This window comes from Neovison vison, chromosome 6 (genome assembly GCF_020171115.1).
Source record: "Neovison vison isolate M4711 chromosome 6, ASM_NN_V1, whole genome shotgun sequence".
In the NCBI taxonomy this organism is placed as follows: domain Eukaryota; kingdom Metazoa; phylum Chordata; class Mammalia; order Carnivora; family Mustelidae; genus Neogale; species Neogale vison.
In genome coordinates this window covers 140,264,075-140,291,797 of record NC_058096.1, presented here as the reverse complement: position 1 = coordinate 140,291,797, position 27,723 = coordinate 140,264,075, and the positions used below count along the sequence as shown (strand labels likewise).

Below are 27,723 nucleotides of genomic sequence, written 5' to 3'. Positions count from 1 at the left end.
AGCAGCTCTTCATTGAGCACTCACTTGAGCCAGACGCTTCCCCAGGTGCTTGGGATTGCTCAGCAATGGGATAAATAAAATCCTCTGTGGAGATTGCGTTCCTGTGAAGGAAAGGGCAATCAATAGGTAAACAAATCTGTGCCAAGTAATGTTAATAAGATGAAGTGAGAGGGCAGGAGACAGTGGGTGAGAGGGGGATTTTTTTAGAGGACACCAAGTAGAGTTGGCCAGTCTCTCTCAGATCATTTTCATTTTTTCGACTTTGTTTGGCTCTTCATCATCTCGTCCTCTGGTGAGTCATTGTGAAGATGCTGATGGGAACTCAAGAGGGCTGTTACAGGCTTTGGTGGATTTACCTCTAGGTTGTAGAGGAGCAGGGAGCCAGAGAGAATGGAAGGACTCATGGGCTTGGGGTACTGAACAGTCAGGGATCTGACGTGTCCTGAAGGCTGGATGTTTTTCTTGGATGCTCTATTACAAGTCCACTTACCAGGAGCAGCGTCCTCAGAGGACATGCTGCAGGATTCGTGCAACATAATTTAGCCTGAGGGAGAAGGGAGCACAGAGAGACAGCTGGGTTGGAATCATGGTAACCATAGCAACTAGACGCTGACAATTGGGTCACCAGGAAGAGAAAATTGACTGAAGAGAGTATTGACCGAATGCCAAAGTGGGACTGTGGCACCTTGAATTCACCAGGTGGAGAAAGTCAGGGAGAGAAAATCTGTTGTGTTGAGCTTTGCACAGCATCAGGGTCTTACCCACTTACTTTTCAGAGTGAACCCAAGGCCGATATAGCCCAACACACCAAGACACCCAGCTTTCTTTAACTCTGTTTGTTGCTAGTTTGCACAGCAACAGTGGAATAATCCTTTCCTTCCCTTTCCTCTTCTGCTAAGATTCTGAACCAACCTTTGTTCAGGGCCATCTTTTAGCCCTTTAGCTCCATCTTTTAACCCCCAGGGTTAGCATTTTGTTGATTATTGTTAAGGTGTCAGGACTCTACTGTAGAGGAAGGTGGTAATTCTGATATAGTCTTAAAAGTTCTAGAGTTTTTGCGGGGCCTGGGTGGCTCAGTCAGTTAAGTGTCTGGCTCTTGATTTTACCTCCAGGTCATGATCTCAGGGTCTTGAGATCATGCCCCATGTAGGGCTCTGTGCTGGGGGTAGAGCCTGCTTAAGATTCTCTCTCCCTCTGCCCCTCCGCGTCAAAAAATAAAATAAAATAATTTTTTAAAAAGTTCTAGGGTTTGGGGGACACCTGGGTGACTCGGTCACTTAAGCATCTGCCTTCAGCTCAGGTTGTGATTTCAGGATCCCGCATCAAGGTCTCTGTTCAGCGGGGAGTCTGCTTGTCCCTCTGACCCTCCCTGCTACTTCATGCTCTCTCTCTCTCTCTCATTCTCTCTGAAATAAATAAAATCTTAAAAAAAAAAAGTTCTAGGGTTTTTGCAGACAAACTTTCCAGTCCCCAAAACTCCTAAGTAAATACTTATAATTATATCCTGTTATTATATCCGGGGAAAGCTCTTTTTAAATCCTCTCTTTTCCAGGTAGTTGATAAGGTGAAAAAAATAAAAAAGGTTAGAAAATGATCCTTCATCCACCTCAAATTGTCTAAAGAGGGAGTAATAAAGTGACAAATCCTATTTACTCCCAGAAAGCCTAATTTCCTCATCAACGCAAGTGGGAGGGACTTGGCAAGTCCCTAGATAGAGAAAACGTTTTTTGTTTAATTGTTATCAAACAAAGCTGCTTCCAAGTCTGCTGGGGAGGACATGCTCGCCCCTGATGCATTCAGTATGTGTGTGAAATGTCAGCTTCTGGAGGACGTAAGCCCCATGCTGTGACAGTATGAGGTCTCACTGAGCAGCCAACAGGACGTAGCAGCTCTGAGCTGCTTAACTGTTTGCACTCGGAACTGTGGCCGTGGATGTCCCCACTAATGGCCAAGGTTTGCCCAGGCATCACCCCCTAACCTCAAAACATGCAGCCTCATCACCTCCAGCATAATCCCTGAGCCCTATAGTGTAACATGCCTCCTGGGATCTCACCCCGAGGGGGCAGGGGCATGTCAGCAGACAGCTCCGATAGTGTGTATGGCCCGCCATCGCCTGCCACCCACCCCCCCTTCCCGCCTTCAGAGAAACCCACACTTACCAGGACCAGATCACCCTGCTCGTTCTCGAATCCAGGAGAGTGTTATCTTGCCCCTGCAGGTGGGGTTTTCCTGCCAGCTTGTTGTGCATGGTTCTTTAGGAGAAGCCAGAGCGGCGTCTCGAGCAGGGCTGCTCTTCCCCAGTGGGAGTTTTTATCTCTCCCTCCCAGGGTACCCGGGGTGGGACGGTTGGCGGGGCGGGGGGGCCGGTGCTGTGCTGGCCCTCGTGATGGGTTATCAGCAACTAGGCTTCAGGGCTCTGGGTGTAAAGCGAGGTCACAGAGTGGCTGGCAGGGAGGAAGTGAGGGCTGGGTGTGCCAGCCTCGAGTGTGATGAAAAATATAAAACTCTGAATTCCATTCAGTCGCAGCTCTTAAGTTGGGTTTCTTTCAAGTTAGACCAGGTGACTCTCGTGACAGTCTTCCTTTGAGACATTTGCCTGAGCATCTGGCTCTTCCTAGAGTAATAAGAACAGGGCAGTTAGCTTCTTCTGTGGAATAAAACAGCTAACGCTTAGCAAATTAAAATAACAACCCTTTATTATTGCTAGTGAGTCCACAGATCAGCCAGGTGACTCTGCTGTTCTGGCCTAGGCTTGACTCATCCCACCCGGTCCCGCACATAGGCCTCAGGGGCCGCTCACAGGCCCAAAATGGCATCTCTCAGACGTCTGCCATCCTCTGCCAGGCCAGCCTGGGCTTTTCCTCAGAGCATCAGCGGGGCTCCACGAGAGCAAGTGGAAGCAGCAAGGGCCCTCGAGGCACAGGTTCAGAATTCCCATAAGGTCATACCATATTCTGTGGGTCAGAGAAAATCACAAGGCCAGACTGGACTTAAGGGGTGGAGAAATGGACTCTCCCTCTTTATGCAGAGTTATGTTGTAAAGAGGCCTGGATACAGGGAGGCAATAATTGGGGCCATTTGTGCAAACAATGCATCTCAAACAGTAATAACGACGATCATTATTATTTTGTTGGGCTCTCAAAGTGCTCCAGAGCCGGTTACCTTTCTTGCATGGTGGAGAAAATCGGGCAAAGACGTGAATTAAGCAGCAGGGGTGGATAAAGAGTCTTGGACTGGAAGACTCTCTACACCGCCTGCATTTCATCTGCCCTCTTTTCTACATCTGAGAACTAAGTTTTTTTTTTTTTTTTTTAACATATTCTCTTTGAACGTTATGAAAGCCAAAGTTGTCTAAAATGAGACCGACTGCTTTCTTAGACTCTATTATGTTGGCCTAATTACATATCAGGAAAATGTTTTTCTGGGGCATTGTGTGTAAAACAAAGAGGAAAACAACATCTCCAGCCGGCCCCAGAGTCCTTGCCCCTCCCTCTGGCTGGCAGGGGCTGCATCCCGCAGGAGGCCCCGGGGAGGAGGGAAGATGAGGGCCTGGGAGGCAGGGCTGCTGCAGCCCCAGCTGGCCTCAGAGAGATTTGCCCAGAGAAAGCAAAGGGGCAAGTCGTTCCTTCCTCTGTCCTTCCCTCCAGCACATGGTGGCTTCCATCTGGTGGCGGAACCGTGTTAGTCCCCTCACAGCCCCCAGATCAGGATCTCCTGTTGCAGGAGAAGAGACTTCCTAAGATGTCCTGGCCATGGTCTCCCAAGACCTCGCTGTCACCTGCAGAAATAGTCCCTCGGGCTTTGGGTTTCTTGCCCTCTTGTGACATTTGATGGTGTGAATCTTTCTCTTTAGACTTGTTTCCCACCCTGGCTACTCAAGGGCTGATTTCTGTCCTTCCAGTCTGTGTTTTCTTTGTTCTTCCCTCACCTCCTTGCCAGGAGCTCCCTGAGCCTCCTTAGCCAAACTCAAGGCTCCATGAGTTTGCGGCTACTGAGTGTTGGCTCTCCCCTCCAGCTCTTTATTTTCATCTTACCTGTCCCTGTCTTCACCTGTGTATTAGGTTCCTACTGCTGCTGTGGGCTTCAGACAACAGGGATTTATTCTCTTCCCATTTTGGAGGTCAGGAATCCAAAATGGGTTTTAAGGGATTGAAATCAAGGTGGTGGCAGAACTGCATTTTTTCTGGAGATAGTGGGAGGGAATCTGTTCCTTGACTTTTCAACTTGGAGAGACCGTCCTGCTTGGGGCCAGTCACTCCGACCTCTGCTTCCATCCGCATACCTCCTCCCCTGACTGACTGACCCCGTTCCCCACCACCTGCTTCTCTCTTCAGAGGACCCTTTTGATGACATTGAGCCTGCCTGGATAATCTCTCCTTCTCAAGATCCTTAACTTTATCACATCTGCCAAATCTCGCTTATCATGAAAGATGACATGGGCCCGGGGTCCAGAGATTGAGGCGTAGACATATTTGTGGGAGTGGGTGAACATAGTCTTTCTGCCGTATGTCCCATCTCATCTAGCTGCCTCCTGGACACTGTTCCTTGAACTCAGCATGTCTAAAATGGAATTCACTCCCTCATTGTCCTCCTTGTCCTGGTCGCCTTTGTTCAGCACGTGATCAGCCAGTACCCAGGCCCCCAATCATCATGTGCACAAAACATAATTTAATTTAGCAAGCCTGATATTGATGGACACTTGGGTAATCTTTAGTGTTTTGCTATTGCAATCAGTTCTCCAGTGAATAACTTTGTACATTTGTCATTATGCATATATAGAGAGAGAGATATAGATACAGATCAGTTCCCAGAAGTAAGATTGTTGTGTCAAAGGGTAAATGTATCTGCAATTTTGAGAGATACTGTCAGATTGTTCTCTATGAGGTTGAACCAATTTGCCTTCCTGCCAGCAATGTCTGAGAATGCTCACTTCCCCATAGCCTTGTCAACAACGTGGTTGTCAAACTTCTGGGTTTTTCCCAATATGATAGATAGAAATTCAGATCTCAGTTGTTTTTAGTTTGCATTTCTCTTACTATGGGATGTGGTGTTTTTCTTTTTATGTGCTTAATGGGCGTCTGAATTTCCTTTTTTTTTTGTAATTCTCTTCCTGTTCGTGTTGATTTTAAAACTTGGATTATTGGATTTTTTTAAAATCAGATTTTAGGAGCTCTTCCCTTTTCATCTGTAATATGAGCTACAAATGTTTTCCCATATTGTCTTTTGTCTTTTGACTTTACACAGCTTGTCTTTTGTCTTGCAGAAGACACCAAATTTATTATTTTTTATGTCACCAAATTTATTATTTTTACTTTATGGTTTCCAGACTCTAAGTTAGTTAGAAAGGGCTTCCAGTTGGCTCATTAAAATTAAAATAATAAAGCTGTGTTCAGTGTGGGGAGTTGGACACAGGCATCTGTTTCTTCTGAAAAATCCCAGTGAAATGATACAAAAGGAATGATAGGTAGGAGGTGGGCATGGAGATAGATGCTACACTCAATTCTCATTGTTCATGGATTCTATATTTCCAAATCCTACTTGCTTAAATTTATTTGTAATCCCCAAATCTGTTCTCTTGTTTTCACCATTACTTGCCGGCATATGCAGAGTGGCAAAAAATTTGAGTTGCCGACATTCATGTTCCCGATTAAGGAGATGCTCTGCCTTTCTGTTTTAGCTTTCATACTATAAACAAGTGTCCTGTTTGCAGTCTACTTAGTGCCACACTTTTCACATTTTTGTGCCTTTCATTGTTGATTTTGCTATTTAAAGTGGCTCCAAGTCTCATGCTGAAGTGTTGTCTGGTATTTCTAGGCATAAGAAGGCTACAGTGTGCCTTACAGAGCAAAGACATGTTAGGTAAGTTTTATTCAGGCTTGAGTTCTAGCGCTGTTGGCTGTGTGTTCAAAAGTTAGTGAATCAACAAAATATATTTTGAAAGGTGTCTTTAAACAAAAATGCACATAAAACAAGGTTCTGTATTGATTAGTTGATGAAGATGCTGTCATCAGAAGCTCAAAGAAACCTAACCCTGTATTTCCCCCACAGCATTGGCTCCAAGTGTTCAGTAATTCTTGTGGCAACATTATAGAACAGAATTCCCATGAATAATGAAAACTGACTGTAGGTAGATAGATAGATAGATAGATAGGCAGGCAGGCAGATAGATAGACAGGTAAGGTATCCACAAGAACAAAAAGATTAGAAGAAAAGTAGAAAAGAGGAATGATTTCAACACAGTTTTAGAAAAGGAAAGTAAATAGCAGACGCTAATTGGCTTAGTAAAGTACAGGAAGCTGTCACCTAACAGACAAGGAGCCATGGGAGAAAATGAGAAAAGCTCTGGTTTTCAAAGCAGAAATGACCATGGGACAGTGGAAAGTGAACTGCAAAGCTGACAACCGGGGCATTGGTTTAAAGTCCTTATGTATCGTGGTAAGAGTCCTAGCTCCCATCTCTGCAGCTTTTGGGTCTTAAAAATAAGGCTGCAGAAAATTTAAAAAGGTAACAAAAAGGCTGAAAGAGAAAGGAAATCTTTCAGAAGGAAACTAAAAAGAGTAAGAAAATGGGGAGGGGTAAAAATATGGGAATATCAGCCCTCCATTTTGACTTATAGAAGATCCAGAAAGAGAGAAAATGGAGAAAAGGAAAACTCTCAAGGGAAAATAAAAGAACACTTTTCAGAACTGAAGGACAAGAGTCCTCAGATGGTGAGGTCATCAAGTGTATGACCCACCCCAAGGCACATTGTGAAATCTGACACCTCATGGGGAAAAATATCCTACAAGCTTACAAAGTTCATGAGGTTGTAAAGTATTAGCAATCAAAATAGATATCTCCGTAGCAGTGCGGATCTCTAGAAGCCAGTGGAGAAGTACTTGAAAAATCTCAAAGGAAAAGTAGGTTTCAGCCCAGACTTCTGTACCCAAACTGTTAGTTAAGGGTGAGAACAACTACACTTTTATGAACGCGCAGATTCAAGTGACTTACAGGGCATTTGTTTCCCGGGGAGCCCTGGGAGGACGCACTATAGCAATATGTAGAGGAAACCAAGAAAAAGAAAACACCGGCCTTAGATAGCAGTGGGAGAAGAACCCAGCCATGGAAAGCGGCCAGACCAGGATTGGAGAAAGAGTGCACAGAGCTCCAGAAGTGATGTCTCCACTGGAGGAGGAAAACAAACAAACAAACAAACAAACAAAAAAACAACCAAAAAAACCCCCAGAACTAATGTATTTAGGCACATGGGATATTTATCAGTGGGCATAGAATAGAGGTGTTGGAGAATATGGAATAAATTAGTGATGGGGTCACATACAACCAGACACGTGAAGAAGAAAAAAAAAAAATTGAGGACATGATTAACTCTATCATGTGAAAAAGAAGGCAGATCACAGTGCATTTCTTGACCCAGCATTGAGCAACATCTGCAAAGTTGTAATAACACAAATACTAACTTTTGATTTGATTATAATTACTAGGACCATTTGGGGGCAGTAAGAAAGAGGAAGTAAGAAATGGGAATGGGAATGTGAAGGCTTTATCTTCCGTGGTAGGAAATCAAAGGATATCTAAAATTGGTAAGTTAAGAAATAGTAGCATATGCATACCCAGCCAGTAAGTGTTGAGCATTAGTGTTTTGGCAGCAGGTTTTCAAAAGACATGACACATGTTTTTGCAGTTTTGTACCTTCACATGCCCTCTCCATGAAAGGTGGGGGCCCAACCAAGTGGCAGTCGGGAACAGGGGCAAACGTTCCCCAGTCACTGTTTTTCAGGCATGGAGACCATCCCAGTGCTGGTCCCGCACACTTCTCAGATATGGGAAATTAAATTCCTCTCTTCATTTACACAGTTGTGCAGAAGGAGCCAAGTCTTTGCTTTGAAACTGCTTTTCTCCCAGATTGCTTCCACAGATTGAAACAGGAGAAAAGAGAAGAGCAAACTGACATTCGGGATACAAACTCTCTCACTGGACCAGTGTGTTACCTCCTAATTACTTCCCTGAATGGAGGATCTTTAAAAATGATCAAAAGACAAAGGCATTTCTTAAGAAACTCTACATGCTGTTGTCATGAGTTTTGGAGGGTAAGGGAAGGTTGTGTTGGATGTCTGTTTCCTTAGTTGATTTGCAACCACTGGAGAAATTATGGGGAACAAAGGGAAAAAAGAGCCATAAATACAAATGAATTCCTTTTACATGAGTTGAAAAACCACAGGACATGCTCCATTTTTTTTTAGCACTCCAGGTGTGATGGGAGATTACGGATCCACACAGGAGAGTGGAGAGTTAATTAAAATTTGTGCTCCTACTTCCAGAAAGAAAGGTCTTTCCGTTTGATAAGCAGGCTGTCTTTGGAGCGCTGTTTGTGCTTTTCTGTCCTCACTGGAGTGTCACAGAAAAGCAGATCAAAGGGAGCCTCCATCCAGTTAGGTTTTCTACCACCTTTCTGAGCTAATGGACTTGAAAGCCTCTTCCCCTGACTGCTTGGGGCTCATGTCATATGCTAGAAACGTCGTCTGCGTATGGTATTGATAATACGTGAAGGGGCTTTGATAGATGCTTACGGAAAACCATATTAACCACTCATTAAATCAGGACCACCCCAAACCGTCCGGGTGGGGGAGTCTGGCAGAGGGTTGCCGCCTCATCCCTTACCATTTGTATTTTACTTTTCCCCTCTCCACGTGAAGGCCGGATTACTACCACTACTCTCGAAAGCAGGGTTCTGTTTTTGTTGTGCTTTCTCTTGTCCTCCGAGTCTTTGTGCTTCTGCACCCTCTGGCTGACATCCCCTACCCTGAAGGGAAAAACTGTTTGGGAGAAAGCCTGCTGTCTTTCTCTTTAAGATAGTGACAAAACGAAATAAACATAGAGCAAAATAGAGGCAGTCCAGGCTCACCCCATGCTAGCAGGCAGGTCAGGCTGCAGTGGGGGGGCTGGGCATTGTCTTGCTGCTCTGGGTGCCCGCGGAGAAAATCCAGCCGGGTCGCAGCCACTAATAAAAGGACTCCATTCTGCCACTCAGGGCTTTGTGAGGCGCCAAAGCTTGTCCTAGTTGCCATGGCTACTGTCTGATTGTGGCGGGTTTGTCACAGTGCTTGATAAAGTGGGAAGGTTATTCTTGATAGGCCCAAGTAATCATAACCTCGCAAAGCTTGAGTGTGTGGCTTTAACACTTTTTCCTCCTGTCTTGAAATCGGGAATGCAGGGATGGGGGTTGGGTTGTCGGGGAGAAAGCAGCCCCAGCAGGTGATGAGGGCCAGGCCCAGCATGAAGGATACTGCCAGCAGGTGTGGATGGGAGTTCCTCTTGTGGCCAGGGGGCTGGGCAGAAAGGGGTGTCACTTGGGTCATCTGCCATCCCTGGGCCTGAGTGGGGGCTTCAGAGAAGGGGTCAGAATGGGGGCCCCTCCTGACCCTTCCATCAAGTGATTATTCTTGTACCCCTCTCTCCTTTCCTCTTTTCCCTTTCTGCTCCTGCCTCTTTTATTAAGGGACCTCCCTTTCTTCCCCCTCCTTAGCTTGCCCGTCCTCCCCCTTTCCTCTCCCTTTCCTTACCCCAATTCCTTTACAGAACTGGGCCTTTCAGAGGCCTCTACTTTCCCTTCTCAAGTGGAGAAGGATGGGGAAGGTTAGCTCTGAGGTAACAGCTGATTGGATATGGCCACAGAATTGGCCTCTTCTGTCATCAGAAGAGACCCGAGTTAAGGGGCACTTGGGGGATGCAGTTGGTTGAACCTCCATCTGACTCTTGGTTTCAGCTTGGGTCGTGATCTCAGGATCATAAGGTGAAGCCCCGTGTCTGGCTCTGAGCTCCACACAGAGTCTGCTTAAGACTCTCTCTCTCCTTCTGTCCTGCCCACCCCCCCTCCAAATAAATAAATAAATACATCTTTAAAAAGAGAGACCTAATTGATTACCCAGGCAGTACTTCTGTAACTTGTACATCAGAACTACTGAGAAGGTTCTTTCAAACAGAAAGAACCCCCAGGTTTCAGATCTGGTAGGTCTCGACAGGGTCCCAAGACTCTGCATTTCTAACAAGGTCCCAGGTTGATGCCGTTGTTGTTGCTTGGGGAGCCACATTTTGAGAACCACTGTCAGAGGACAAAGCTTATTTTTTATAGTTGAGGAAACAGTCTCCCAAAGGATCAATTACTTGCCAGGAGTTCAGGCAACTTGGTAGCCACGCTGGGATGGGTGCCCAGCAATAGGGGTTCAAAAGCCGTTTGAAGAGGGAAGATTCATCTGTCTTCCAGCCCCTTAGCCCAGAGCAACCAGATGAGCTGGTTCTGTTCCCAAAAAGCCTCCAGCAACACAGCCAGTCACCACCTGTGGTCCCGCTGTGAGCAGTGCCACTCCCAAGTGAAGCCACCTTCCTCGCTGCTCTGGGCCCAGTGGAATCTTCTTTTGTACATGCCGGGGTTCTCCCCCTAGAATGCCCCTTCCCCAGCTTCACCTGTCAAATATTTGCCCAGCCCTTGGGCCCCAGAAAGCCTGTGTTGATCACGTCTGGCATCCTTCTTTTTCTGCTGACCTTTGAAGCCTCGTGGCCCTGCCCGTGGGCCGTCTTGTATTCCCATCACTTGCCTGTCTGTGCTGTTGCCCCCTACAGCTGTGGACACTAGCAGTGGAACTGTGCCTTCCTTCACCTTTGTCCCCACCACTCTGAAATGCTCGCTGACTAGCGGTGGTTAGAAGGAATCAGAACCTGTCTGAGATTTTCTGTAGTTCTGAAGCCAGCCTCATAGAGACGGGGCACCCACTGTAGACAGTGGGCAGGGCGGGGGCCACACCCCCAGCGTCTGCGAGGAGCCCAGAGGGGGAAATGAGGCCTGCTGCAGTGAGAGACAGGACGTGGAACTAGGGGCAGTGGCCTCACAGCGAGGTGGTCTCTCGCAGGGGCAGGACTGAGTTTCTCAATTGAAAGGCGAGTCAGAGCCCCCACCACACAGGTGGCGCACACTGATCTGAAGTAGAACACAGGCAGCGCTCATCAGCCCATTCGTGTCAGGCTGTGTAACACAAGTGACGCTCCCGTGTGTGTGTGTGTGTGTGTGTGTGTGTGTGTGCATGCGTGCACTCGTCTGTGTTGCTGCCGTGGCTGGATGTGAACGACTTGATCATGAATGAAACGTGATCTAACTCCCAGGCACGCACTCCGGAATCCTCAGGTGTGTTGTCGTCTGCCCTGAATATGGCTCTGAGGCCAGGTGACTGTGCTTCTGCAGACACTCACCGGAGGCTATCTGTCCACGCAAGAATAGAACCAAATTAACGCATTAATCCTCTGGCTCTAGTTCCCGCCCAAGTGGGGTCTGTGGGGCAGGACCTCCGGGCTGCCGGGCGCCCCACCCTTTCCTGCCCCATTGCCTAGCTTCCGCTGGCTGATGGAACATCCCTCTCGGTCACTGACTTGGGGCGTGCTGACTTGGGGCAGCCGCAACCCTCATGGTGGCCTTTCTTCCCCAGGGTGTCGAGGTGCAGACCGACTATGTGCCCCTGCTGAACTCCCTGGCGGCCTATGGCTGGCAGCTCACCTGTGTGCTACCAACTCCCGTGGTCAAGACTACCAGGTAACAACAGGCCTCGGCATCATCATCGTTATCCCTCAGCACCAGCTCGGGGCTGTGCCCTTGACGCATGTCACTTTTTTCGTCCTGTGACAACCTCTGAGGCTGGTGTGGTTACCAGACTCTCCAGCTGGGAAGTGACAGAGCTGGGATTTCAGATCCTTAACCCCCAACCCACAGGGCATCCCCTGCCCCTCCTCCCACATGGGGATTCTTGGCCAGTGAATTGTGATTGCCAAGCATGTCAAAGGTGAGCCTCCTGGGTTGTGGGGGCACAGGACTCTCAGGTACAAAAGAAATCGAGCCCCTACTGCATGCCCTGTTCTGGCTTGGTTAGGTACCTTGCATGTAAAATTTCATTTAGTACTCAAAAAAAAAAAAAAAAAAGGCCTACAAGGTGAAGTCTTTTCACTGAACCCATTTTGCAGCTGAGGAGGTTATGGCCAGGGAGGTTGAAGGACTCACCCAAGATCATGGCCCTGGTGGTTAGTCCCACAAAGAGCATGTAAAGACCTGCAGTTTTGGTCCTGGCTTGTGGCACCCCTTACAGTTTCACATTTAGGGGCATTTGTCCACCTTAGCTCAGCCCACCCTCCCTGGACCTCGTGGGCATGTCCCTGAAAGGCCTTTCATCTGTATTTGGGGTTCATCTGAATGAATTCTCCTAACTATCTCTGGGGTTATAAGCATAGATATCATTCCCATTTTATAGATGAGAAAACTGAGGCTCAGAGATGCTCTCTCACATACCTGAAGCCACGCACCCAATAAGTTGCAGAACCGGGACTAGAACCTCAGTCTCCAGACTGAGTCTCCTGTCTCTTATGCCAGGCAGGGTGATGGCCGGCATGAGGCAAGGCTGGTGATCTGGGGGGACAACAGGGCCGTGCAGCCGCAGAGGCCAGACTCAGGGTGGAGAATGATGGGGGCAATCCGTGCCCCCAGGAAGGGTCCCTCTAGGAGGCTGTCTGGGCTCTCAGCCTGTCTCCCTCCTGACACTGGACCACAGTGGGTCTGCACACTATCAGGCACCTGTTTGCAGCCACCTTTTGGCCCCAGGCCATTGGGAGCTTCCATGGTGCCTTACAACCAAGACTTCTGTGGGTATGGAATGATGGAAAGAACCAGGGTGGGGAAAAAACCCTCGATTTGGGACATGCAGACTTGAACCCAGGTCCAGACCCCTCCATTTGCTAACTGTCCATCCTGGCCAAGTCCTATAGCTTCTCTGAATTAGTTTCCTTCTCTGTAAGGTGGAAGAAAGCCTGCTCCACCACCCACTCCAAAGGACAGGAGTCACGATGAGAACTGGATTTGAATGAGAAGCTCCCGCTCGTTTTGAGCTCTCTAAACCCAGAGGGTACAGACAGGTGCCTCTGTCTCCCTCTCAGATCTCCTACCTACTCAGTAGTCCCCCCTAATCCTCCACTTCCCTGTGTTGCACACGCCTCCTTGCCGCCTCGTGGTGGAGTGGAGAGCTCGGGGAACTGGGGAGGTTTGAGCTCGAATCCTCACTGTGAGAGCTGAAGCCCACTCCTTAAATGAGCTTTCGTCTCCTGTCTTTACAGACAGGCTGTGGTCCCACTCTTTGGAGTGGGCTTACTCCAAGTGGGCTTACTCACTCCTCGGGGGTGAGGCTTCAATGAGCCACGATGTGTGAAATCACCCAGCCCAGAACCAGCACAAAATATGTTCATTTTCTCCCCCCTTTCCTTCCGACATTCCATGCAGTGGCGCTTGCCTCAGCAGAGAAGACAGCGATCTCCCTCACAAATATTTCTGCCATCTTTAAAGGCTGCTCTGTGGGGACCCAGAGGAAAGTGCACTCACTGTGCCAGAAAAATGAGCAGCACTTCTTAGCACCCCTCCCCTGTGCCTGCAGGAGTGAGGCTAAATCAGGCCCATGGTCACGCCCCTGTGCTCAGCCAGCCTTCCGTAGGGGCAGCTGGGAGTCTCACCACCTATCCTGGGCCAAGTTGACCTCTCCTTGGCTCCTTCCCAAAGACAGAGTTGGAAGAAGCTTCTACCTCTTGAGATTCACGGAAGAAGCCAGTTTGTCATCATTTGGCCAACATGCCAGCTGTTACCTCACATCGAGGGAAGGGGAGCCCCCAGCTATGAAGCTGACTTGGTAGAGATGCCCACAGAGCTTTTGTTGAGCCCCTCGCAGAGCCCCCTGGAAGCAAGGGCCGGGTGGATGGCCTGGGTTGGGACGAGTGCTTCTTGACTGCTGACCTCTCCCTGTTTGGTGGCAGTTCTCCATTCTGTCAGTGCTCAGGCTCAACAACCTTAGGGGTAGCACATGGGTGAGGTTTGGGGTTGGCCTGGGGTTAATGGCTCATTCTCACCTCTGTGTTCTAGGGAGGGGAATGTATCCACCAAGCAAATTGTCTTTCTTCAGAGACCGTGTCTACCTCAGAAAATCAAGAAGAAGGAATCAAAGGTAAGCGACCTTGATGGCCTTTTTCAGTTTTCCTTGGCAGGGCTTCCTCCGCAGCTGGATTTTCTGTAACAGTTGAGAGGGCAGCTGGCTCCGACTTCCAAGGGCTCTCAGAGGAACATGAGAGCGCCTTGGCAAACGGAAGCACACCTGAGGCTGCTGAAAAGAGACAGATGGGGGCGCTGGGCAGGGGATGTCTTGTCTGTCAGGTCAGAGAGCAGAGTAGAACCGTTCCGTCGGACACGCATGTAGACCAGATACTCCCACTAAACTAAAAATAGGGGCCTGAAGTCAGCTGCCTCCGGCTGGGGTGTGATGGCTTGAGTTTGTGCCCAGCTTCTCTGTATCTTAATCCCATGACGCGCTCTGGCTGCAGCCTGTTGGATCCCTCAGGACATCAGGAGTGCGGTGATCTTGGCAGAGAGAGGCCCTGCCAGAGCTCCTTGGCGTGCCCCGACCCCGTGTCACTCTCAGTGACAGTGGCTGGTGTGGACACAGTCCTCAATAGAGTCCTCAGGCCCCGCTGTCTTGGGGGTTGCTGGGGGCCTTCATCCCCTCCCTGGAGCCAGTGGGTGATTCCCCACTCTTCGCAGCCGGTGGGTGATTCTCCTGTGGGTGATTGGCCATTTGCTCGGGAAGAGATGAGGGAGTTGGGGCCTTGCAAGAGCCCAAGTTAGGTATCGCCTGAAGCCTGCCTGAGCCACCTTTGTTGGCCAGCGCAATGCTCTCTGGCAGAGCCTGACAGACCTGCTCTGCTCCTCATGCTTGGCACCCTCCTGTGCACCCCTCATAGTTCCTCATGTTCTCTGGACATGGAGCCTGGACAGGGGTGACAAGCAAGCGAACAGATTGCAGCAGCCCCTCGCCAGCCGGCAAGCCCACGGGGTTGGTGGGGGGGCTCCTGGGAGGAACGCCAAGGAGAAGGCGACCTGAAGCCAGATGGTGTAGAATGCAGAGGAAGGTCTCTCTCTCAGCTCCAAGACGCTAATGTGACAGGTGACAGCAGCAGAGGGCCAGAAGGCAACCGCTGAAGTCACCATTAACCACCAGGAGCAGTCAGCCGCCGGCTGGAAGATGGATCTTCTTCAGACCACCGTTAGCTGCCGCTCGGCCCCAGGCTCCTGGGGACTGTGTGCATTCACGGTGACATTCAACAACAGTACAAGCCAGGCTGCCATCAGACGCCAAAACACGCCAACTCAGCCTTTAAGAGAAGGAGGCGGTGCTGCCTTTTCCCGCCAGCCCTTCCCGGTTGGGATGTGGGCGGTTCCCAAAGGAAAGCCGTGGGGTTTAATTTCGGTATGAAGTCTGTGTGGCTCACGGAGGGAGACAAGCAGGAGATTTTAGAGGGAGCATTTTTAAAGCTGCCGTGAGGAGGTGGACCAACTTCCCTCGGGGAAAAGCGAGAGGATGGAGTCATCTATAGACTCTTCCAACCCCAATCAGCTGTGCTGAAGTGGGTGGCTGCTTTCACTCTTGAAGTCCTTCCTTACCTCCTGCTCATTCATGGGATTGGCTCCTGTGGAGCACAGGTTTTTTGTGTGACCTGGAGAGGTCACCTCACTCACTAGTGGAGTCCGGGCGTGGGGTACAGTGGGGGGACTTCACAGCCAGATGGCTAGTCTCCCTCTCACGGTCCCAGCCAGTGGCTCTGCTGCTGACTCAGGTTGGCAACCTGCTCCGGCGAGCTGTGGGTACCCCAGTGACCATGGCAATAACTCCATCAAGTCCTCACCATGGCTGGGTCCCCCAAGCACTGACGCTCTTGACCACCCTCTGCCTCTTGAAGCCCCTTTTTGTCTGGGCTCTGGCCCTGCACTGCCCTGGTCTTCCAGCAGGTGGTTCAGATCCAGCCCCATTTCTCTCTCTCTCTCTCTCTCTCTCTCTTTCTGGTCTCTTTCTTAGAAAATCTCATTCATCCCCAGAAAGAGAAATCTGACCCTTTTAGGTGATGACTCCCACACTCGCATTTTCAGTACTTGTTTCTGCCCTTTGACCCAGCACCACGGACCCAATTACTACCCAGCATCTCAAAGGGACTTGTGACCTGGCCAGCCCCACCCACACCTGGAACAAGGGCACTGCCTCCATCCAGAGACATCCACCCACCCAGGGCTCATCCTTGACTCCCCATCACTGCCATGGTCACTCTATCCTCAAGACATATCTGTTTTAGATCCTAGGAACTTGAATCCCTCTGCTTCTCCCCACCATTCTGGGCCTCAACAACTCTAATCCTCTGGTAACAGGTCTCCCCTTCAAATATGTCCTCTACTAGGAGCTAAGGGAATCTCTTACAGAAGCACACGGAATCATGTCCCCCCATGGCTTTAAATGTTCCTAAAGCATTGTGTAATTCTTAAGATAAAGACAGGAATCTGTATGAGATCCACAGGGCCCTGTGTGGTCTGGCTCTTCTGCCACAGTCCTCATCTTCTGCATTCCAGCTCCTGTGGCCTATAGGCTCTTCTGTGTCCCTTCTTGCCACAGGGCCTTTGCTCTGGCTGTTCCCTCTGCCTCAGACTCTTTTCTCCTTTGTATGTATAAGTAATGAAATGTGTGAGCCCAGGACATTCATGTTCTGTCTGGATTGAAATCTAAGGAAAGGGACAACAAGGCTGGCACACCAAGGACAGCATTTTGAGGCCTCTTTTAATCAGCAAAGTGGAGAAAATTCTCCCATCAAGACTTTTCAGCATTTGAAAGAAACTTCTTTGTGAGTGGGGCTTTCAAAGCAAGTAATTAAACTCCATCCGAGGTAATAGATAATTTCTCCCACACCCAAGTCTTCCTTCCAGCTACACTCCTTGAAGTGGGGGCAGGTAACAGACAGTTTTTAAAATGTGGGAATTAAATCCATTAGCCCTTGCTGACATGAAACTCTGGACCCACACTGCTGTCAAGTGAAGGACTTTTTTCTTTTGCACACTTCTTTCTGACATGGACGACTAGTGGAAATCTTTCTGAGTGTGGATGCCAGCGACACAGCCAAGTGCCACAGACCCACTGACTGGGGAAGGCCCTGGCATTGGAGTGGGCTGCTTAATTTGTTCAGAAGCCCTCCCTGGTATTGCTCCAGATATGGCATCCCTCCTTCTGGCTGGGCTGCCAGCCTTTAAGAGTATGGATGTTCCGGGCACCAGGGTGGCTCAGAGGGTTAAGCCTCTGCCTTCAGCTCAGGTTATGGTCCCAGGGTCCTGGGATAGAGTCCCACGTCAGGCTTTGTGCTCAAGGGAAGCCTGCTTCCTTCTCTCCCTCTGCCTGCCATTTCCTCCGTTTGTGCTCTCTCTGTGTCAAATAAATAAATAAAATCTTTAAAAAAAAAAAAAAAAAAGCGTGGGCGTTCCAGACCTCCCCAAAGAGCTGTCGCTGTTCTCCTCATTTTGCTTTCTGAGACGGTGCCTTGTTGAGCCTTGGGATCTGGAACAATCGTGTTATTTGTTAAAACCCCTGACTGTCCTCTGCTCAAAGGAGCAGAAGGGAGTGGTGAAGGGGGTAGGTGTGAAGATGGGAGGGAGACAAGGAAGTCCTTCCATGAGGGGCAGAGTTGGGGCTGCAGAAAGACAGGGGGTGACTTTGTCTTAGCTCAGCGCTTCCTAGACTGGGGCCCGTGGACTAGCAAGATTGGCCTTACCTGGGAGTTTGTTAAAAATGCAAAGTCTCCCTCCCCTTCCAAGGTTGCACTGAGTCCGAAACTGTGGGATGGGGTGAGTGTTCTGTTTCAGGAGTCCTCTGGATGGTTGTGATGCCCATTCAAGTCTGCGGGCCGGTGTCTCAGTTATCTAATGAAGGGTCCTTTCTTGGCTCACCTGTGCATTGCCATTCAAATTTTATCATTATTTTCTTTTTAAAAATAGGCTTGTCAGGGAGGCTTTGGTGTAGATCTTTTTTTAAATAAGCCAAACCACAGTATCTTTAATGGCAGTTAAATCTGTATTTCCATTAGCTGACTATTTGGCCTAATGAGCCAAGCACCTGACCCAGCAGATGCCACTTGACATCAGACAGTCTGAAAGGGGAGTCACCTGTGTGCAGGGCTGAGCCCTTTCAAAGTGGCGTGGCCTCGCCCTCTGTTTCCTCTCCTTCTTGCCCCTAGGGCGAGAGCCTAAAGCCTTTCTTCCACCAAGAATGAGGTTGTAGGGAACCAGAGACACCTGGATCTGAGTTCCAACAGGCTGTTTTCTAGCTGTGTGACTTCGGGCACACAGGGAGGTTGAGTAACCTCCCTGAACCTCTACGTATTCATCTATCCAATTGTACTAACCATGACTAGTGAGAGTACTTCTTTGGAGATTCAGGGCCATGGGAGACCTTGCCACAGTGTGAGAGACATGGTTGGCACCTTGGTATGTGCTCGCTCCTTTGCAGGCCAGTACCTGCTGGCAGTCTGCCTTTATACTTTGGAACATTTCGTTTTTCAGATGTTCCTGGGTTTGGGCTCCTGCTGCTTCTCTGCTTCAGGAGAATGCCTCCACAAGAGACTGGAGAAGAAGGGAGAGTTGAGTCAGGGCCTCTTCGAAACTCGGCTGCAGCACCCATGACAGCTGTGGTGGGATGGGGACCCCCTAGGCAGCAGGGGGACTGAGTGATGGCACCATGGCCCAGATAAAGTCACAGAAGACTGTAGCCCTAGAAGGCATTTGGTTTGATGGATTACCCTGTGGTGACCAAGATGGACAGAATACGTTGGCTGGGATCGTGTCCACCAGCTCAGTGCTCACAGCCCCAAATCCTCTGCCCTGTAGTCCCTGGAGAAAGTGGCTGGTGTGTTCTCCTGGTGGCTTATATCAAATCAACAAACTGTGATCTTCTATAGGAAACTAGGTATGGCTGGGCTTCCAGAGGACACACGGAAATTCTGCTTCATTAGCAAGAGCAGACCCTGAGAGAAGAGCTGGGTCTGCATTACAAAATAAGAGTCCTCAGGGCACCTGGGTGGCTCATTCCTTAAGTGTCTGCTTTCTGCTCAGGGCCTGGGATCAAGCCCCACATGGGCCTCTCTGCTTGGCAGGAAGCCTGCTTCATCCTCTCCCACTCTCCCTGCTTGTGTTCCTATCTCGCTGTCTCTGTCAAATAAATAAATAAATAAAACCTTTAAAAAGAAAATAAGAGTCCAGGATAACATCTGGCAGAGGTAAAATCTCCGGTGGTTCTACACCGCCCAAGGGCAGGGGGCACTGTCTGCGTCCACCACCGCATGACCGGACCCCAGAGGTGCAGCTCCGCCCTGGGGGCAGACACCTAGTTGAGAGATGAGGAATTTGAGACTTGGAGAGATTAATGACTTGCCCAAGGACCGACAGCTAACTTCCCTCTGGGGTAGTTTGAGCTTCCTCCACCCAAGCCCTGAGCTCCAACAGGATCCCTGTGCTGGAAGGCGAGGCCTCAGATGCCTCAGCAGAGGCTGCCAGGCTGGCATCTGGAGGCCACATGCCATCCATGCAGGACACTGACTTTGGACCTCAGCACCACTGCTGTCCCCAACAGCAACGTCTATGGCGCGTGGGCACATGATCATGGGGCCTCTTCGAGCCCCGTCTCACCTCATAGTTTCAAGGTGACCCGTTCTTGCCCAGCTCCATTACTGACTGGACAACCTTATCCTCTCTGAGCCTCTCTTGACTTCCCTGTCAGTGGGGAAATGCTTAGTTGCAGGGAAGCTCCCCAGGGAGCAGCCTCTGAAAGATTTGGGTGGAAGAAAGTTTTAGGGAGAGTGCCCCCTGAACACCTGTGGGGAAAGAAGGGCACAGGAGTGGGCAGGGGGTGAAGCTGGACTGTGAGGCAGTCACAGCAGTGGCTGTATTAGCCAGCCCCCGTGGGAACCCAGGAGCTGGGATGGCCTTTTCAGTTGGCCCCAGGTTCTGTGCCCTTCTAACTCTGGTGATCTGGTAAGAGAATGCAGGCCTGTGCCTGGTAAGCCCACAGCCCACTCAGAATGGAAGCACGTACCCAGAGCCCTGGCTCCTAGGACGGGCAGGCCCCACGTCTCTTCTCCCATCCTGCTTCTCCAAGTGATAGGATGTCAGGATCTCCTTTCCCAGAGCCAACTGAAAGACATACCCCTTGTCCCCAGAGACTCCTGAACTGCACATCTGAAACACAGCTCATGGAAGGCATCAGGCTGGCTCTTAACAGCGGGTGTGGTGTGTTTGGGCCATGATTCTAGTTTGGCACTGGTAATGCTCTGCTCCAGGAACACTGGGAATGGTGTGTCCTGCCCCAGGAAGTGACGGGGGTGGGAAGGCAAGCAGACAATCAGGTGAAGCTCTGGGTTCTCAGAGCCTGTGTTTATTTATCCCCATCCTCTCTGGTGTCTAGTTCCAGTGGCGGTTCTCCCGAGAAGACATGCACAGCAGGCAGATGAGGAAATCCAAAGGTAAACTGAGCGCCAGAGACAAGCGACAAGCAGAAGAAAACGAGAAGAACTTAGAAGACCAGTTTTCCAAAGCCGGAGACGTGGGAAACTGTGTGCCAGGCCCGCATCAGGATGACGAAGCCTCTGAGGAGATCAAAGTCCCCATCCAGGAGGTCACAGAAGGAAAGCAGCATCCTGACTCGCTCTGCGTGGAGGGTGGGGCTGTGCAAAATGGTCCAGCCGGGCCCTGCAGGGCCCCCACGGGGGGCTGCACTGGGCACTCCCATTCTGGGGAGGGTGCCAGGGAGGGAGATGCCGGGGAAGTGGCCACAGAGCCTTCCTCGGGGAATGGCAACTGAGTCTAGAGCATTGGTGTTGAAAGCCTGATGAGCCGGCAGACCCGAGGCTCTGTGCCAGCATCCGGGTTGGGGGCCGGTTTGCCCCAGTGTCCCGTGTTACCCTTTGGCTTGGCTTGACCTCTTCTTGTGAGCTCACCCGGGCCCTCCGAGGGCTTGGGTCCCTGACTGTGTTGGTCTCCGCACATCCGTTAGAAATGTGTCGTAATGCCCCAGTGTTAGAATGCAAGAGGTCAAGTTATTTCTTCTCCGTTTCCCAGTCCCACAGGAGGGACTGGACCAGCCAGTGCCTGTGTCCACCCCCAGGGCCTCCAGGGAGTATTTGAGTCAAGTCCATTGTTGGCTACAAATCAAGGCTCTCTGTTGTTCATACCACCGCCCCCTTGCTGGGGCACCGTCCATCCCCTGCTGTTCTCTGCAGCTGCTTGGTGATGTGACAATGCCTGGGGGCCATCAGGTGCCCTAGTATCTCCACCCCACAGACCCTGCTGCTTTGGTGAAGAAAATGACAGTGGGGAGGGGAGGTGCCGCACCTCCCAGCTTTTCTCCAAGTATTCCCATAGATACTGGTAATCTGGAAATGAAGAGGTAATTCTGTGTGTGCCCCTCCTCTTGCAGAATGTCTGAGAAAGTATTCTGTATTAGTATTAATGCCAAAAACTTTTTTAAGGGTTTTGTACTCAGCACATCATACGAACACATGTTCCTTCCAACATTTCAGGGCAACCCGGCCAGTTGGGAGCCCTTGTTATGTGCTATTTTAATCAGTGTATCATTGGCCGAGTTGTTTCCATGTATGCTATCACGTGTTTATATTGTCCAGAAAGTATTGTTCAGGCTTTAAGTAGATGCAACTGGCAAACTGTAGAGAGAGAATGCCGATTGTCTTGACCCGAACAACCGCCTGTCTCTTCTCTTTCTTGTTTAGTTACTTAAAGCAATAAATCATCTATGAGTTTAGTGCATTGTAAGTACTGAGTATTGTGTCACAGTGAAAAGTCCTAGCCTGACGTCCAAAGGCTCAGTAAATTGCTGACTCCTGGCAGCATGATTTTGGAGAAGAAAATGAAGTTCCTGTGGAAAACAGCAGAAGCAGTGAAACACACTGTGCTTTCCTGTTATTTATAGAAAGAAGATGGAAAGTGGGATTCAGGTGTCACCCTGCTAAGGCAGGGCACAGCCACCTCCCATGGCCCGGGGTGGTAGAGACAAACACAGTTTAAAAACAAAAAGCCCTCTACCAGTTTCTTTGCATGTTTTCAGACTTTTTTTTTTTTATTTCCAAAAAGATTTATTTTAGAGAGGGGGAGAGAGAGTACATGCACACTCAAGTGGGGGCAGGGGCAGAGAGAGAAAGAGAAAATCCCAAGCAGACTCCTTACTCAGGGTGGAGCCGGATGCCAGGTCAATCTGAGCCAAAATTCACCACTCTGGTGCTTGACCGACTGAGCCACCCGAGTGCCCGTTACCAGACTTTTAAGTAAATTATTTCATGAAGCAAATCTCTTCCTTGTTTGTAAGTTTTGCTAAAATAAACACACTTTCACTGTATTTTTATAAGGCAGTACTGAAAACCCTTGTGAGCCGCATTGTACAATTGTTTTTCTCTGGATTTTTCAGCGAACTTCCCCCACCCAGCCCCAGAGCTTCCCTAAAAAGGTTGAAGGCTCTGATCAAAGAGAAAACAACTATTTAAAATTAACATTTTCCACAGTTATACTCAAGAATATTTATATAGCATTGATTTAAAAAATTCTCTCTTTGGCTATATCTTAGAGGATCATGGCTTTTTAAAAATATGCTAGTTAGCAGAGCCAGGGGCAAAAACACTGCCCATCTCTCACGACTTTGGAAAGCAGTTGGTCCCAGGCCACACCCTTCACGTGGATGGCCTACATCACTCAGATGTGGGTACATTTTTCAATAATTCAGTGACATTTATGCTGGCTGCCTGTGTTCTGGGGAAAAAAAAATTAAAGGTGATTGTAGCTAATTTGTATTCCTCGGGGAGTTTGGCCCTAGCACCAGGCTGACAAGTAATTCCTGAAGGTCTTGACTTTTCTCCCCGCTTCTCCACACCTTGCTGTTTATCTGGCAAAATATCGGTCTCCCTGAGGCGGTTCTCAAACTGGCTGGCCTTAGAATCGCCGGGAGAGCTTTAAACATTCCTGCTACCTAGGTTCCATCTAGATAGTGGCCCAGGCACCAGATTCTAAGCCCCCTGGGATTCCAGGTACAGCCAAGGGTGACAGCCACTGGCCACAGGGTGGCCGTGAGTTGAATCACAGCTTGTTCCTTGTGAAATGTAATGCTTTCTACAAAAGGTAAGTAACCAAGGCCCTAACAATCCCAACATCCTCATGTGCATTTCAAGTGGCTGCATACCTGAAGGAAATTGTACTCTCTTATGATGACCGATGGGGTCAGAGGCCATAGTTCACGCTGACAAGGCCCCATGACTAGAAGATGTAGAAGCTTGTAGTGTTTGGCTCCAGGAGGCTTCTGCACGTGGCAGTCAGTCTTCGGGCTGCACCTGTCACAGAAGGTCTGGAAGGAATGGGGTGTTCTGGGTGTGATCAGGTGATTTACGTACGGACCTAAGTGACTGATGCCCTTGCTGCCACCACCATGCAGCCTGATGGGGCATTCCAGGGAGTCTGAGGTTGTGCCATCAGGGGAGGCCAAGTCAAGCCTCACGGGAGGGACCGAGCGACTGCCATGGAGGGTTCTGGTCATTTTCTGGCCCAGTCGTTACCTATGGAAAGAGGTTTTTAGAGAGAAAAAAAAAAAAAAAAACTCCGCCAGGAACAAAAGCAGTTCTTCTGAAGCTGTGGCTGAATTCTGAGTCTTTGGCTAGGAAACTATTTCCAAGACCTTGCCACCTCCAGGGGGGCTTAGGGGAGGGGTGTGGGTGGGAGGAAATCTTACTCTGCTTCACGAGACGCTGGCATAGTGCTCTCAAGTGCACCTGGGCACAAGGTCGGAGAACTGACACGTGGAAAGCCTGAGGATACCCATGTTCAGGAAGCAGTAAGCCTGTTTGACATGGGGCCCCGTGCAGTAGAAAAGCCCAGTTGGGCTTTGGAATCAGCTGGTTAGGATGCTAACCTGCACATGCCATCTCAAATTCATTTTGTCACATCTCCAAATACCCGTGTCCCCATGTGTGAAAGGAAGCTGACACCAACTCATCAGGATTTTGGATGCAAACGATGTATGCAAAGGGCTTGGTGTGAGGGGCAGGTAATCAGAAGGCCAGCAGGTAACACACGTGGCAGAAGCAGTCAGAGTTCAGCCCAGTGCCCACTGGCTCCTCTACTTCTGGCCCCTCTAGCAGTCTGGGGCCCCGTGACTGGGTTCTGCCCAACAGGACCTGAGCAGATGGGACGCAGGCCACTTCTGGGCCGGATCTTTCCAAATCACCTCATGCTACCTCTGCCTTCTCTTCCCCAACACCCTTGGCAGAGTTCAAGACAGACCATGACATGAGGATACAACAAAATGAGCTACAAGCTTAACCACTGAGAATGTTACCTGTTACAGAAGCAGAGCATAGCCATCCTAACAGAAATACTTTAACAATTTTATAAGACGTTATAGAATACTTATATACAATGTTTATAAAATCTTAATGTATTTGTGTTTTTAAGATTTTATTTATTTTGAGAGAGTAAGAATGAGTCAGGGGGAAGGGCAGGGGCAGAAGGAGAGAGAGAACCTCTGGCAGACTGCCCCCTGAATGCAGAGCCCAGTGCAGGGCTCCACCACACCCCCGAGATCACGACCAGAGCCAAAATCAAGAGTCCCAACACTGAACCGACTGCACCCCCTGGGGCATCCCTATTCCTTAGTGGTTTATAAGCAAGAATACAGTCAATGTTAGTCCAGTCCTTGTCTGCATTTTTCCAAATCTCCAAACTGATTATACTTCACTGGAGTTATGCTTGATGGGACCAGTGTCAAGAAAACACAAGGATGAGATGTTCTAATTCATTTCTTATGAGGCACATTTTATCAGTACTCTGAACATATTAATCACGGCCGGTTGGAAACCACAAGACAACTTTCAGGCACGGCTCTTGGACTAGCAGTGCTCATTATTAGGAGGTTCCTGTTGACCAAAACTCATCACTCAGGCAACCTAGTTCAGTCGCTTGGGGTCTCACTGACCCTGGGGGATGTGGGCAATAGGTGTGGTCTGGGCTCTGGGTTCCCAGCACAGGCAGGCCAAGAGTAGCACTTGGGAATAAAGACTGACTCTTAAACCTGGGGGGGAGGGGGTTGTGAGGAGGGGAGGGGAAAGGGGGATTGCATGTCGGCAGCACCTTTGAGGGGGCCCAGCATTGATCCCCCGGCTGTCCCAGCAGTTCCCGTCTCCAAGAGCTCTGTGGGAGGGGCAGAAGCCACGACACGAGTAGGGTCCAGGGGGCCCTGGTGACAAGCACTCTACCTGCTCATCAAACCTCCAAGACAAGTGACGCAGTCTCCTGGCAGAGTTGGCCTCTCCTGAACCTGTTCCCCAGAGTTTGGCACCAAGAAGTACGTGGATAGTAGATCTAAGGACAAGAGCCAACAAGCCTTTGGCTGGGATTTCCGAGGTGACTTTGGGCAGAAATGGAGGCAAAGCGAATGTGTATCACAGGTTCCTGTTGGGTGTGATTGTGTCTGTGGCCAGTTAGTTAAGAGAACTCCCTCTGGTCTGCTCTCCGAACCCAGTAGCTGCTTGCTGCCCCAGCCCCGGCCAGGCAGTGGGCTGTGCCATTTCCCTGTGCGTTTTTCCGGACAGGAGGGATAATATGGGTCTCCACACACATCCGTAGTTTTTAACTCCTAAACCACCATGTCAGGTGCTGGGAAGACTGCAGTGAACGAGCCAGACCCAGTCCTGGCTCCCTCGGGGCCCACAGCACACGACAGGTCACTTCATCAGGTGCTGTCACCGGGGAGCCGCGTGGAGAAGGGCCGAATGTGGGGAAAGCCTGGGCAGGCCGAGGGAACCTGCTCAGGGAAGGCTTACAGAACGACCAGCCATTGAGGGAGCAGTCAACGGTGGGCAGTGTGCCTTGCAGCTCCGAGCGTGAACTCGGACCACCCTGCCTGGCTAGAATTCTGACTCACCAGCGTGTGTGACCTTGGGCTAGTTACTAAACCCTTCTGTGCCTCGGTCACCTCATTTGTAAAATGGAGATAAAAGGTGTGAGAAAGGAACATATGCTAAGTGCTTTGAGAACCTGTGGGGAGTAGCAGCGAGGAGACTGAGACGGATGGGCCAGGGTCTGAGGCCAGCTGAGCCTCACGAACCATGGTCAGGAGTCTGGTCCTTTTGGGAGGAGTGATGGGGGGCTGTGGGTCACTTTGAAGTAGGGAAATGACATTAAATTTGTCTTTTTAAAAGATCTTCCTGGCTGTCGGAGGAGAAAAGCGTGTAGGGGTTCTAGAGAGGGTACAGAGCTGTGAGGCCAGTGTTCTGGTCCAGGAGGGGGTGTGGATGGTTTGCACCTCAGTGAGCAGGAGAGCCGGGGACAGCTTTGAGAGTCATTTGGGAGCACAGACTGACTGGATTCTGCAACTGACTGGAGAGTGAGGGAGTACTGGAGCGACCGGCCATGCCAGAAACTGGTTTAAGTACTGACCATTTTCGAAGTTATTTCCTCGGAATAATAAATATTTCAGGGGCACCTGGGTGGCTCGGTGGATTCAAGCCTCTGCCTTCAGCTCAGGTCATGATCTCAGGGTCCTGGGATTGAGCCCCCCACTGGGCTCTCTGCTCAGCGGGGAGCCTGCTTCCCCCACCCCCATCTGCCTCTCTGCCTACTTGTGATCTCTGTCAAATAAATAATATCTTTAAAAAAATATTTCAGTGAGACTGCCATTGTTTAAAAACTTTCCTAGCACCTCTCTCACAGAGTAGTTTTAAGGATTTGAATGACTATTCTACAAAGTTACTAAAACGTAAGTTTTGATAGTTTCCTTAAGACCCAAAGAATATGTCTTTAATTTTTGGAGGGAGAGAGTTGTTTGCGAACAGATGCAGCTAGTGGGGAGGTACCACAGGTAAGGCGTGTGGCTGTCTGACTGCAACTCCGTGTCCTCCGTCAGAAGGACAGAGCCCAAGTTTTGTCCCAGAAATTTTTTTTATGGTGATGCTGACCGTCAACAGTCAAGGCTGTCTGCTGTGGGGACTGTGTCTTAGAAATGGAGTGAAGAGGAGGGGGGCACCTGGGTGGTGCAGTTGGTTGAGTGACCAACCCTTGGTTTCAGCTCAGCTCATGACCTCAGAGTCATGAGATTAAGCCCCACAACAGGCTCTGTCCTCAGGGGGAGTCTGCTGCTCTCTCTCCCTCTCCATCTGTCCCTTCCCCACTTGAACACACCCCCCCTCAAATAAATAAATAAATCTTTAAAAAAAGAAATGGAGTAAAGGGATTTACCTTTTAAAAAGGTAAGACCATTTAAAAACATGGATCCTGCGGCGCCTGGGTGGCTCAGTGGGCTAAAGCCTCTGCCTTCGGCTCAGGTCATGATCTCAGGGTCCTGGGATCGAGCCCCACATCGGGCTCTCTGCTTCCTCTCTGTTTCCTCCTCTTTCTGCCTGCCTTTCTGCCTACTTGTGATCTCTGTCAAATAAATAAATAAAATCTTACAAAAAATAAAAATAAAAACATGGATCCCACATTGGTTGGTAAAAGAAAGTAAGCTTCCCACTCTATAATGAATGCAGTCTTCGGTAATAAATCCTTCTGTACTTATATGTGCTGCTCACTAGTCATTAAGTTCAGTATGGCTTTGTATTTTTCTGCCGCCACTAAATAATATAAAGGCTTAATGAAGGTAAGAAACAGATTTCACTTACTGGGGTGAGTATTTAAAAAGCTTCCTGTAAGGAGGCTCTGTTTGTGAACCTTGCTGGGTACCCCTGCTCTTGCTGACTCTTCAACAAAAAGAACAAGAAAATCATCCTGGAAGGAAGGACAACTGGCAAGCCTGCTAGTCTCTG

At 49.6% G+C, this 27,723-nt stretch overlaps 1 protein-coding gene across 2 annotated transcripts in view; it reads left to right on the top strand.

The window, feature by feature from the left end:
- The window catches only part of RFTN1 (raftlin, lipid raft linker 1), a 193,549-nt gene extending 171,863 nt beyond the window's left edge, over window positions 1–21,686 (top strand). For both annotated transcript variants that reach the window (XM_044252513.1, XM_044252512.1), the window contains exons 8-10: window positions 11,475–11,578; window positions 13,937–14,018; window positions 20,334–21,686. In XM_044252513.1, coding sequence (XP_044108448.1) covers window positions 11,475–11,578; window positions 13,937–14,018; window positions 20,334–20,729 — 582 coding nt within the window. In that variant the 3' untranslated portion in view covers window positions 20,730–21,686. The remainder of the gene's footprint in view (window positions 1–11,474; window positions 11,579–13,936; window positions 14,019–20,333) is intronic.
- The last annotated feature ends 6,037 nt before the right edge of the window (window positions 21,687–27,723 follow it).